General features: G+C 32.6%; 1 protein-coding gene across 1 annotated transcript in view; it reads right to left on the bottom strand.

Annotated features, from left to right (window-relative positions):
* LOC115879853 (choline transporter-like protein 1) overlaps positions 1 to 14,722 on the bottom strand; it is a 62,528-nt gene that overhangs the window by 28,791 nt on the left and 19,015 nt on the right. The window contains exons 4-5 of the mRNA XM_030896871.1: positions 10,138 to 10,298; positions 6,588 to 6,694 (exon numbers count right to left, since the gene is read on the bottom strand). Coding sequence (XP_030752731.1) covers positions 6,588 to 6,694; positions 10,138 to 10,298 — 268 coding nt within the window. The remainder of the gene's footprint in view (positions 1 to 6,587; positions 6,695 to 10,137; positions 10,299 to 14,722) is intronic.

Here is a 14,722-nt window from a genome sequence, read left to right as displayed (position 1 = left end):
TCCTACGATGTTCTCTATGGGTATCTCGGAAACTACTAGAGATAGTCGCTTAAATGGGGAAAGAATTGCAGTTTTGTGGGGTCATAAATATGCGCCATTCAGATTTTTGAAAAGGTTCATGGCTTACTAGATATTTCGAAAAAAACAAATTTCGGCTATTTTAAAAATTGTCCCTAATTCCATTATAAGCTATTTTAGACAAAAAGTTTTCAGATAAAAGTTGTAGATAATCACATCCCTAATGAGACTGTGCCCTCAGTTTTCTGCTAATGCCTGTCATTTTTGACATATGATACAAACATATGTTTTTTTTAAATGGAAACCATAGTTCGCCATGATTTCAAAAAAAGCGTCATTTTTTAAGCTTTTTAGCGATATAAACTATAATATGTTTTCTTCGAAAAATTACTGAGTTATAGCCAATTCTTATCATTTTTAAACAATTTCACTTAGTTAGCCATGGAAACAAGTTCAATCGTCGCACAGTGGGGTATTTGACACAGGTAGTTGATCGAAATTTTTTTATGTAGACCTTATATAAATTATTGCTATTTTCAATTAAAGAGGAAATAATATGAACAAAATAAAGGATAATTCGTCGATTCTAAAAAAAGAAAGAAAAATCACTGTTCCACTGTTTCCACGGTCAATGCTACTAATGCCAGTAGTAATATCGCAACTAATACTACTAATGCTACGACTGATCCGCGAGCAATGCCCATACCACTAAAGTCGCTACTAATGCCAAATTGTGCTATACTCCTAATGGCACTAATGCGATCACTTTGTACACAACAATGCCATCGCGGTTTACACCTCGCATTAGTATATCACTGATTGGCAAATTAGAGGAAACCAAGAATGTTTTTCTCATTTGCAAAGTCGCAAAAAGTCGCAGTATTTTATTTTACTGTATGAAAGCCCAATGTTTACTAAGTAAAACGTATATAGACAATATGCTGGATTCTTCGAAATGCACAACTAAATCTCTAAGTATAATAAAAATGTCACAAATTTAATCAAATTTTCTAAACGCCTAACTTTTAGTTGCAAAAAAAGTCGTTAGTATAGAGAATATCAAAATAAATAATACGTTTTTGTAGAATACATACCTGCAGCTTGCTGAGCCATTTCCAATCAAAACAATAATATAAACGTAAAAAGAGCACAAGGACAACAACAATTTATAATTTTAAACATAAAATTTGGCCATTTACCTCTAATCTGTGAGAAGTAACAACTTTGACGTTTCGTTAAAACAAATGAATGCAACTAAACACACCCATAGCAACGCCATTCATGGCAGACATGATTTAACTTATCATTTATCTTTTTTTGGGAAATCTTAAACACATTTGCTTTTTCGAATTTCGATCACCTTTTTCATGCTAATCCCCACCGTGCGTCGTTGCTCTCGAGTGGCGGTACTAGAGAAGTTTAATTAAGTCGACCGGTCCTTCTATGAGAATAGGTAGTAGTTCAGTTTTAAAAAGATGCAACTCAAAACAATGGCGGATTTTTTGAACACTTTCTAAAATAACTATCATAGAACTAATCGCTGCGAAAAATTCGCTGGACCTATCACGAACTAAAACGAGCGAAACTAAACTACGAGTCGAATCTTCGTTCATATATTTTCGTTTTGTTTCGCTCACGTTCATATATTTTCGTTTTGTTTCGCTCAAGTAGCCGCTGACGTATTAAAAAGTATGGAAGCTGATTTTTACAAATCTTATCTTCGCTTAGTTTAGTTTCGCTCGCAGTGGCCGCCCGCCTAAAAAAATGGCGCTTTTTATGAAGTCGTGGCCAACTAAGGTTTCCATTTAAAAAAAACATATGTTTGTGTCATATGTCAAAACTGACAGACTTTAGAAGAAAACGGAGGGCACAGTCTCATAAAGGATGTGATTATTAGTCCAGTCATCTTAGTCGAAATAAGTAGGAATCTCGGAATTCAAGATAACCGGCTGTAAACTGGTATAAACCTTTATTTTAACATCCTAAAACATGTCTCAAAACCTACGTATGATAGCGTGTGCGTGATTTGTAGATAACTGAGGTCAAAGGTAAAAAAACGATTTTTTGCGCATTTTCTGCAAATATCTCGTTCCCTTTCACATTTACGCTATTTGTATTTATTATAAATATTATAGAGGACAAAATTCTCTACAACTTTTGTTTCAAAATTTTTTTTGTACCTCAAACCGTTTTTGAGATAGAGGGCGGTGAGCGCGCAGTCTTTCATTATGTACGGTATCATTCAAATTCAACCTGTAGTCTCTGTCAAAAACACGCCGTATAGAGTCCGTTAATTATTGAAAAATATAGAATTATAAAAAATGTACATTTTTTCTTAAAAGATCATATTGAATATAATAATTTTTTTCATAAATTAAGTAGAAATACTTTAATTACATTTTAATTATAGTTAGATTTATACTAATTACATTGTAAGTAAATAACAAGACAAGAAATACATTTTTAATTTATATGTCTATTAAAAAATACGATTTCATACATTTCTCATGGTTGAAATTAAAAAAAATTGAATAAAAATAAAAAGAACTCCATGTTCTTATTTTTAGTTTTCTTCTTCTTCTTCATCATCGTGGTCTGGTCGTTGTGGAATTTCAAATTCTTCTTCATTTTCATCTCCAACGACATTTGTCTCCAAGTCTTCTAGGATTTCGGGGTCAAAGGTACCATCTTCATTGACATCACTCTGATATGGTGAAGCATTGAGACAAGCTTGCCCATTACACTGGCCACAAGCTAAGGAGCACGGCAACCCTGATTTTCTGCATCCACATCGCGAACCACAACCATTCTTACAGTTGCAGAATATTGTGTTCAGCAAATTTTTTTCAGCAAAATTATTATATTCAATATGATATTTTATGAATAAATGTAAATTATTTATAATTATACAGGGTGAGTTTCCTACGATGTTCTCTATGGGTATCTCGGAAACTACTGAAGATAGAGAGTCGGTTAAATGAAAAAAGAATTGCAGTTTTGTGGGGTCATAAATATGCGCCTTTCAGATTTTTGAAATAGTTCATGGCTTACTAGATATTTCGAAAAAAAAACAAATTTTGGCCATTTTAAAAATTGTTCCTAATTCCATTATAATCTATTTTAGACAAAAAGTTTACAGATAAAAGTTGTGGATAATCACATCCCTAATGAGTTTGTGTTCTCCAATTTTTTCTAAAGCCTGTCATTTTTGACATATGACACAAACATATGTTTTTTTTTAAATGGAAACCATAGTTGGCCATGGCCTCATAAAAAGCGCCATATTTTAAGCTTTTCAGTGATATAAGCTATAATATGCATTTTTTCACAAACTTACTGAGTTATAGCCAATTTTTATCTTTCTTGACTAATTTCACTTAGTTAGCCATGGAAACAAGTGCAATCGTCGTTGCTCTCACAAATGTGAAACTGTCACATCTAAGCTTTGTAAATTAAAATAAACAAAAATTGTAAATATTAATTTTTCAAATGAAGAAAAACGTATTGGATTATTGATTTAACATTTCTTGGCCATACAGTTTCGAGGATACGTTGACCGGTGGACGTTACTTACGTTCTTTTTAGAGAATGATTTTCAAGTTAAATTTAGATACTCGCGCATTAAAAGTGTCTTATGAAGTCTATGACTTCATTATGACACCCCCCCCCTGCGGTATGATTAACAAGGTTTACGAAAGAACTTATGAATTAAGCACTCGAAGAGGCGGTACAGGAGAAGTTTAATTAAGTCGACCGGTCGTTCTGTGACAATAGCTAGAAATTCAGTTTTAATAAGATGCATTTATGTACTCAAAACAATGGCGGATTTTTTGAAAATTTTCTAAAATAACTGAAAGTGTACTATGTAGTGATACTATTTTTTTCAGTTTTTATTTGTGTAATGTAAATTATAAAAAGCCGTTTAATAATATATTTTGTCTTTTTATAAGTTATAAATCATAACAAAATAAGAACACCATGCCAACTAAGAGAAATTAGATAAGAATTGACTATAACTCAGTAACTTTTGAAAATAAATTTTTGTATTTTTTCTTTATTTTAGTTTACAAAATTTGGATGTGACAGTTCCACATTTCTGAGAGCAACGACGATTGAACTTGTTTCCATGGCTCACTAAGTGAAATTAGTGAAGAAAGATAAGAATTGGCTATAACTCAGTAATTTTGTGAAAAAAGCATGTTATAGCTTATATCGCTGAAAAGCTTAAAAAATTGCGCTTTTTATGAAACCATAGCCCTATGGTTTCCATTTAGAAAAACATATGTTTGTGTCATATGTCAAAAATGACAGGCTTTAGAAAAAATCGGAGAACAAAAACTCATTAGGGATGTGATTATCTACAACTTTTATCTGAAAACTTTTTGTCTAATATAGATTATAATGGAATTAGCGACAATTTTTAAAACAGCCACAATTTGTTTTTTTCGAAATATCTAGTAAACCATTTCAAAAATCTGAAAGGCGCATATTTATGACCCCATAAAACTGCAATTCTTTGCCCATTTAACCGACTCTCTAACTCCGGTAGTTTCCGAGATACCCATAGAGAACATCGTAGGAAACTCACCCTGTATATTTTTCAATAATTAACAGGCTTTATACGGCGTGTTTATGACCGAGACTACAGGTTGAACTTGATTGATACCGTACATAATGAAAAACTCCGCGTTCACCACCCTGTATCTCAAAAACGGTTTGAGGTACAAAAAAATTTTTGAAACAAAAGTTGTAGAGAATTTTATCCTCTACAATATTTATAAATACAAATAGCGTAACGACGAGATATTTCCAAAAAATCGATTTTTTGACCTTTGACTTCAGTTATCTACAAATCGCGCACACGCTATCATATGTAGTTTTTGAGACATATTTTAGGATGTTAAAATAAAGGTTTATACGAGTTTATAGCCGGTTATCTCGAATTCCGAGGTGAAACCCCTAAGATGACTGGACTATATCTACAACTTTTATCTGAAAACTTTTTTTATCAAAAATAGCTTATAATGGAATTAGGGACAATTTTTAAAATAGCCGAAATTTGTTTTTTTCGAAATATCTAGTAAGCCATGAATTTTTTCAAAAATCTGAGAGGCGTATATTTATGACCCCACAAAATTGCAATTCTTTCCCTATTTAAGCGACTCTCTATCTCCAGTAGTTTCCGAGATACCCATAAAGAACATCGTAGGGAACTCACCCTGTATACTCGCATACCAAATCTATTTTTTTTTCTGAAAAAAATTAAAAAAGTATAGGGGCTAGCCACTTTTGAGAAATACCCGGTATAGGCGGTATATAGCTATTTCAAAAAATTATTATCAAAGTTCATCATGTTTACAAATCTACATTCTGTTCGTTCATTGTTATACAGGGTGTTTCAAAACAAATGCGAAAAACTTTAGAGGGTGATTCCTTGTTCAAAATAAAGGGTAGTTTGCTTTATAAACGTTGGGTCAAAAGTCAACCATTAGGGAGATATCGCGGTACAAAGATGGCGGAAAAATAATGTTTTTATTTTTTATCTTGAAAACGAAAAGAGATAGACTAATGAAATTTTATGGAAGCATTACTGTTATGAAAACACACTTTCAGGTAATTTTTTTACTTTTTTAAAATGAGTGGAAGGAGTTGAAATAAACTACCCCTATCATTCTTGTTAACGAAATTTAAAGAAAAATCTTATCATTAATCTTATCAACACATGCAAATGCTTTAATTTGGATAGTTTAGTTTGTTTAGAAACTTTTTTATCTCTTGTGTTTTTTTGATAAAACTCACCGATTTGAAATTAAAAAATAAAATGTAAAGCATTACATGTCAGGACAAAAAACATTTTTAGATTAAGAATCTAGTGATAATAACGATAATAATAATCATCTAGATAATAACGTATTGCAGTAGAGTAATGTCAAATAAAATAATATTAGGAACATCCTAAAAAGTAACAGCGGCCGACTAGATTTTTCCCTAAAAAAATTACAGCAGCCCACTAGATTCTTTATCAGAAAATGTTTTTTGTCCTGACATGTAATGCTTTACATTTTATTTTTTAATTTCAAATCGGCGAGTTTTATCAAAAAAATACAAGAGATAAAAAAGTTTCTAAACCAACTGAACTATCCAAATTATTTTTTTTGCATGTGTTTGATAAGATTTTTCTTTAAATTTCGTTAACAAGAATGATAGGGGTAGTTTATTTCAACCCCTTCCACTCATTTTAAAAGTGAAAAAATTACCAGAAAGAGTGTTTTCATAACAGTAATACTTCCATAAAATTTTATTAGTCTATCTCTTTTCGTTTTCAAGATAAAAAATAAAAACATTATTTTTCCGCCATCTTTGTACCGCAATATCTCCCTAATGGTTGACTTTTGACCCAACGTTTATGAAGCAAACTACCCTTTATTTTGAAGAAGGAATCACCTCCTGAAGTTTTTCGCATTTGTTTTGAAACACCCTGTATATATTTTCGTGGATTTATAAAAGGACGAATTTTAGAGTGCATTTTATGCTATGTTACTGTAAAATAATTGTTCAGCAATACTTACAAATTGAAATTAAACTACAGATGAACAGTGCCCATAAAGCTGAAGACCTAGAGGAAGTAGTTACTCCTTCAGATGTTGTCCCTGACTGGGCGTTTACTGAACTAAGTCTGGAACATATAAAATCCTATGAAAGATTTCTACCTTCGTCGTGTGACATTCTCAGCTCCATAGATAAAAGAAAGTAATCTTCTATTAAGATAGATATGAAACTTAATAGTAAAATTTTCGGTCAAAGCGCCCCTCCGTGTTCTTAGTAGAGACTACGTTTAACCCAGAGCCTTCGCCTTTTCTGCTGTAAATATTTTTTGTTTATATTTGATTTCAAAGAATTTAGTTTTAAAGTTACACTGATATATTAGTATATCAGAGCAACTTTAATAAAACATAAGAATATATATATATTTTACAGTTTATTAAATATAAATTTTGACTACAAGGTAGAAAGTAAATCACAATATTTGATAAAACTTATAAGTATACCATTTTTACAGTTAATAAATAATAAAACTATTTCTGACTATGATATTTAAAATTTAGATAGATAAAATATTAAAAAACATACCGGTATTTGCAGACGCAGGCCCAAATTCAATAAAAACCAAAATTTTTCCTGCGAAAATCGGGCTTTTTTCACAGAAAAGGTATTTTTTGATTTATCAACAATCATTGTCAAATTGACAATATACAGGGTGTTTTCTAATTAGTCTAAAAAATTGTGGTGTGATTCCTAATGTGGTCTTAAAACAATTTTTAATATAACCATTCGGTCTAAAGTACTTCCTTTCTGATCTACAGGGTGTTAAAAATTTAAAAAAATCGATATTTTGCTTAACATAAATGGTACACTACTGCTTTTTTAAAGAAAATATATTTTTTTTTGACTGGCCATCATCCTTTTTCAACAAAATTGATCTTTTGAGTTTTTCTTGTTCATCAAACGGTTGCCGAGAAAAAAACAAATATACTTATTAAGAGCCAAAGTTTTTTTTGATTTTAAATCATGAGGTGGGGTGGCGTGGCGTGGCGTGTGGCCTAATGGGGTCCCGGCTTAAGGGCTGGCAAAGGTTAGTCTTGGGTCGAAATTTCCGTATGTAAGAAGAGTAGAATGCGTTTATAATGTACTGAACAAAGAGAGAACAGTAAACACATTGCCAAACGTATGAAATAAACCGAGAACCTGTGCCATTGCTAAGAGACGTGGAAGGGGATATAGCAGATTTGTCGCAGTCGACCCAATCAGTACCACTGTCAGTACTTAAAGTTCTAGGGAGAAGTGTACATCATGCGTTCAGTTTCACGATTGAATTACATCTTGTGATGCTTTATTTGTTTATTTATTAACGAGTCGTTGTAATTTTCCCTATAACTTGAAAATTTTTAAGTGCAAGTTAGAAACACTTGCATTTTTGGTCAAAATAAGCGGAATTGAGTTGATGTTCGACAGTGGTCGCGCTATAAGAACTCTGAATTCAACAATCGATATCTCGAAATCTATTAGAAATAATTGATTGCAGTTTTTTCAAAAACATTCTTAATATTTCTGCTATATTTTCTTCGCAGACAGTATGTGAAAATCTTGATAAATAAAAAAGCTACACGATTGCTGAAAATTGCTATGCACTAAAAGTAAATGGATGGGGTGTTTAAAATTTTTGAATGGAAAAAAACAACCTTATCGAACTTTTCTAATTTAAACATATTGTAAAAGATCCGATCGAAAAAAAAAATTCAATATCTAAAGTGGTTCTTAAGTTCTTAGCTTATGGCGTGTTATGTGAAAAAATTGAGTTTTAAATTATCGCGATTACTGACGTTTTCCTCTTATAAAAAAATGGACACCTTTACGTTATCCTTATAATTCCATTTCAGATGCTCGGAAACATATCTAATGATTTTATCTAGTTATCTTTTCGAAAAAAAATCTTTTAAAAATAAGGGGTTTGCGATAGTGATGGGTTGTTATTTAACTATCTGTTATTTTATAACAATTATTTAGAAATAACATAACGCAACCGTTACTACTTTTAAAAAATAACAGATATAAAATAACGACACGCAGAGATCGACCGTTCGTGAAACGAAGTCGGCGCTCTGCACCGCCACGAAATTCGATGCTGCTCGAAGCAATTTCAAAAAACAACTAGTACGGATGGAAAACATGTTATTTCGACAACCATCGATACAGGCGGCGAGATACAACGGACAATGGAGTGGGGCGCGGCGAACGTAGCTGCTTCGTTCGATGTCGTCGATGGTCGTGTTGGGCTTGCAACAGCTTAAAAATAATAGGATATAAAAGAAGCAGCTTTTTTGAAACAGTTGCAGGCATAACGCCTGGCGGTCGAGATAACAGGAGTGGGAGAGGAACGCTGCTGCATCGGTCGATTGTCGATGGAGGCTCGCAACGGGTTGGAGAATAACGCATCAGTTGTTTTAGATACATTGTTTTTCAACCTGTTACGAGCATAACGGGCGGAGGTCGAGATATTATGGCGCTGTATGTTTCAGTACGTTATTAAGTTTCAATATTTAGGTATTTATTTATTCTGAAAAATTTTCAAAATAATATTTTAAGATTTTTTAAAAACAGGGTGTTTTGAAAAATCTGGTCATTGATTAATCACGATCCTGCTTAAAGCCCTTGACGTAAAAAGCTGATTTTTGGAAAACGGATTGACTTTAGGGTGTAGAGGTTCGATAAGAAGGGATTTTTCGAAACTCGAATTCTAAGGGGGTGAAACCACCCTCAAATATTAGAATATTTTTTACTAGTTTAAGTGTAAAATTAATTCGAACTCTAGTGTGTAGTTGGTTTACTTATGAAGAAAATACTACACATTTTCTTATATTGCTATTTTTTGACCGCAAATGGTAAAATCATAACTAAGAGCTTCTCGCCCGTCGAGTGAGATGCACCCTGTACACTGCTACGCAAATCAGGATCTACCCGGATCGAGGGGCAGGGCGGAGGCAGATCGGAATGTATAGGTATGGCGGAATTTTGGCTTTTTTTATATCGCAATTTGTAAACAGCGCTTATTTGTAAACAACCACCGTTTTTAGAGAGGTATTTTAGATAACAATCGATATTTAGAAATGTTTTGACACCCTGGAAATACTACCACCGAGTACGTCATTGTTGCAACTTGCAACTGCGTTAATACGCCTGGCGGTGACTGCCTCATACTCTTTCAGATATTTAGCAATAAACTAAAGAAACCTGTTATTTTTAAGCTGTTATTTTAAGCTGTTTTTTATATATAACTATAACAGTTTCAACTGTTATCTAAAAATAACAGTTTTGCCCATCACTAGTTTGCGATCGTGATTTTGCTTTACTTGATAGGGAAAGGCGTACCGGTAACGCCGCAACAGCACACCGTCGCATTTCTCTCACTCCGACTTAATAAGATCTCTATGCGATTTACTTTCGATCCAATTCAGCCTATTTTGAATACGGACCCAAAAGTAACAGTTGCCAGCACGGTATACCTGATATAACATTGAATACGAGCTTAGGATCTTTAGATACGACTACTCTATCACTTACTGATCAATAGGTATTAAGTTAGTGTAGTACTGTTCATTGTTATATGAGGTCCAAACATTACGTTCGCTTCTGCTTCTTGCTATCATATTTCCTCCAGTATTATCACCATTAAATAAAATGCCTAAATGTGAATAGTACATACTGTGTCCCATAAATGGCAACTGAAAATGGAAAAAAAAATATACAGGGTGGTCCGAACTGTATTCCAGAAACTTGGGTAGCATATTCTGCAGATAAAAATAAGTAAAAAAGTTCGTATAAATGTATGTCCTAAAATGCTTAGTTTCGGAGATAACAGGGTGTAGAAATTTCATTTTAATTTCGATTTTTTCCAAATAATTTCTGAAGTAACGTCAATATTTGGATGAAAATTGGTGTCTGGGAGTTTTTTGATATGGGAAATTTGATTTTCATGTCAATATGAGTCCTACTTGTAGAGGGCGTCGGGCGCCACCTACCCATGTAGGTTTTAAACTGTTTTAAAACTACTGAGTGAAAAAATATACATTTGCGTGATTTTTTACGTAAAAAATGTCTCTTGGTAAAAATCGCTACGAGCAACCGTTCTTAAGGTATTTAGAATGATTTGACTAAACATAAACATATTGAGTAGATAGTTATTTGACTGAAATGATAAATTTGAAAACTTTATTTTTTTAATTAATCATAAATTTTTCTTCGAACAAATGATGATAAAACAGTTTCTGTTGAATTTTTGGCACAAAAACATTTCAAATTTATGATTTCAGTATAATAACTATTTAGTCAACATGTTTAATTTATGTCAATAAAGAGATATTGATAATTGCGATTCCAAATATCTCGAGAACCATTACTCGTAGCGATAGTTACTTTTTAACTCGTTACCAAGAGACTTTTTTAGGTAAAAAACGTCGTAAATATATATTTTTTTACTCACTAGTTTTATACAGGTACAGACGAAGAGTTATTAATCTTCAAACTAATTAAAAATATGTAGGTGACGTCCTCTACAAATAGGTGTCATATTGACATTAAAATCAAATTTCTCATGTCAAAAAACACCTAAACGCCAATTTTCTTCTATATTGACGTTACTTCGGAAATTATTTGAAAAAAATTGAAATAAAAATTAAATTGCTACACCCTGTATCTCCGAACCTGAGCATTTTGGACATACATTTATACGAACATTTTCACTTATTTCTATCTGCAGAATATGGTGCCGAAGTTTCCGGGTTCGGACCACCCTGTAGATGATGTTTCTGTCTCTTGGGGGGGCGCGTCCATTAATTAGGTGAAGGAATCCCCCAATGGGGTGGGGTGTTGTAAGCCTAATATCACGTGAGGGAGAGAGACCCCTGTTTCGGAAACTACAACGTCATTTTTTCCTTTTAAAAAAATACCGTAAAATGGGGTGAATAGAAACATAGGGGTGAATAGAAACAAAATTTCTGAAAAAAATCAAATCACGATTAAAAATATTCAAAGTAAAAAGAGTCGACATATCTAATTTTTCTATCATTGGTAATACACAATAAAATGTAAAAACTATATTTTTATCTGTGGCAGCACTGTTTCTGTCAATCAGCTGATCAATAAATGTGAGATCGATTTATCACCTATTTTGTATGGCGCGAAAACTTTATAAATAAAATATTTATTTTATAAAGTGATACATAAGCTGGTACATGTAAGTTGTCATATTATATGTATTATTAATTATTGTTAAACCTACTTAAATATGTAATAATTTACTGTTTCTAATCACCTTGTTGGAAGTAGAATAGATAAAAACATTAACATCAATGTGTGTTTCTATTCTCCCGAATAGCAGGTGAATAGAAACACAAAAGTTATTTTTATTTAATATTTATATGCATATTTTTCAAAAATCAAATTATATGTATACGCAAAGAACAAACAAAGACCCATGTTTTAAAATATTCGGGAACATAATACCACATTTTTATCAACCGGTATATCGCTAATAGCCTACGAAACTGTTTCTATTCACCCCATTTTACGGTAATGTAAAAATGTGACAAAATCGTATTAATTTAAGGTAAAACATATCTTCGTTAAAGAACATAAAACATATCTAGACTAAAATATATCTTCGAAATCTGACAGAATTTTTCTGTATATTAAAATCAATGAATACATGTAAACATATTTAGTACTGATATATATCGAAAATGTGCTACCCTATTCCTTATTGGTTGAAAAATTATGACGCGCAATACCTAAATTTCACAAGACGAGCTACTGAACTTCTGTGCACGAGTAACAACGGTTTAGAGTGGCTAAATCAGAGCGAAAGTGAAGGAACAGATGATTTTATTGAAAATCACATGGATTTGTTGGTACCAACAGTCTTTCTTGGGACCGTGCTCTAGTCTCCACAGATGTCATCCACAGAATTAGAATGAATGTTCCCTATTAATTTTAGTAGTTCCTATTTAAGTATTAATTAATGTTGTAGTTAGCTCTGATTAGTCTCAAATACTAGTCTTGCCAATATATAGAAAGAAGCCAAAGCAAGAGTAATGATATATAAAACAACCCTAGAGTTTCCAACTGGCAAAGGAGTACGACAGGGAGACGCGGGTTCCCAAAGCTGTTTACAGCAACACTAGAACAAATCTTCCGTCAACTGGACTGGACCAACAAAGGATTAAAAATAGATGGAGAATATCTTAACCATTTAAGATTCGCTGATGACATAGTCCTAATTGCCTATATAATATTGCCTAATAGTCCTAAAGAACTACAAGCACAAATTAATGAACTAAATACAGCCAGCAATAAAGTGGGTCTCAAAATGAACTAAAGTAATGTAGAACGAACTAGTGGAAAGAAAAGACATTCTAATAAATAACACAACATTGGAAGAAACAAATTTAAGAAATACATTAAAAATATATTAAAATCTAACATTTCTAATGAGTATTTAAATAGTTTAGTTTCTATAAACATTAAAATAAACTGTAGGCCAATAAATAAACAAAAATATTTCATAATATCGTAACAACTAAATGTTCGGACACTTTAAAAAATAACTGTTCTAATATGGCGTTACATCGGCATGAACTTTTGCAACCAGTGCATGTCTGTTTGGCATTGTTTTTATTAATGATTGACAGATCGCCAGAGTAAACATTTTGCCATAATTCACTTAATATCATCGTCAAATGGGCAACGGTTTCTTGGGGATCGTGGCACAATTTTGGTTTGTTTTATGTCTCGATAACATTAAGGTCCGGACTGTGCGAAGGCCATGAGGGGACCTTGATGTTCATGTCCCTAAACTATTTTTTAGTAGTTTTAGCCATATGGCATGCCCCGCCATCCTGTTGGAATATAAAATTCATATCCTGGTAAAGGTCACTCGCACTTGGCACAAAACTGTTTTTCAAAATTTCTTAAAATTTTACACATTAGTTGTGCCTTTCTACCACCTCATACCTTCCTAGACCCATTGCCGACATAAACTCTAAAGGCATAATGTCTTTAGGAAATTCCACTGTCCATCTTTCATAAAGATCATGCATGCGTGCAGATGTAATCCTAGAACTTGCAATTTGCGATTAGAATTATCAACGTCGGATTGGAACTTCTGATGTCATAAACTACAAAAATGACATTAAGGTAAAATATTTAATTATTTCCCAATCCGACGCTAATAATTCCAATCGTAAATGGCAAGTGCACGGATTACATGTGCACATGAGCCACTTTAATATCGATATAATTAACACCGCTAGAGTGTCTATTTGATAAAGATTGACTCAAAAGGACAGTAAAATTTCCTAAAGGCATTACGATTTGAAGGAGTACGTCCAAAATAGGCCCAGAAAAGTATGAGGTGGTTGAAGGCATAATTGATGCGTCAAAAAATCAAAAAATTTTGAAAAATAATTTTTAATCTGGCGTATGTCAATTATTAATAAAAACAATGCCAAACAGGCTTGCAGTGGTTGCAAAAGTTCATGCCGATGTAACGCCATATTAGAACAGTTATTTTTTAAAGTATCCGAACATTTAGTTGTCACGATATTGTGCAATCTTTTTGTTTATTTATTGGCCCACAGTTTATTTTAATGTTTACAGAAACTAAACTATTTAAATATTCATTAGAAATGTTAGATTTTAATATATTTTCAATCTATTTCTTAAATGTAAATAATTCAGTAAATGAAAATAAAAATGTTTAATAAATTTTTGTTTGTCCGAACAGTTAGTTGTTAGGGCTCGTATTTTGGACAACTAATACATAGTTAGGAATATCTACTATCAGAAATCAACAGAAGAAATTATGTTAGCATGGAGTGCTTATGGAAGAAACCCAATCATATTCAAATCTAGATTGCCACTCTATCAAAAGAAGAAAACATTCGACCAATAAGTACTACCAGTCATGCTCGATGCAAGCGAAACCTGGACACTTAAAACGGACATCATAAGAAAACTGCAGGTCGCACAACGCTCAACGGAACGAAATATGCTGGGAATAACCAGGAGAGACCGCAAAAGAATAGAATGGATACGACAAAAGATCCAGGTAACAGATGCCATCCACAGAGTCAAATGCCTCAAATGGTAA

The sequence above is a fragment of the Sitophilus oryzae genome, unplaced genomic scaffold, assembly GCF_002938485.1.
Source record: "Sitophilus oryzae breed Bouriz unplaced genomic scaffold, Soryzae_2.0 scaffold_158_pilon_pilon, whole genome shotgun sequence".
NCBI lineage: Eukaryota > Metazoa > Arthropoda > Insecta > Coleoptera > Curculionidae > Sitophilus > Sitophilus oryzae.
This window is presented reverse-complemented; position numbering and strand designations above follow the sequence as displayed.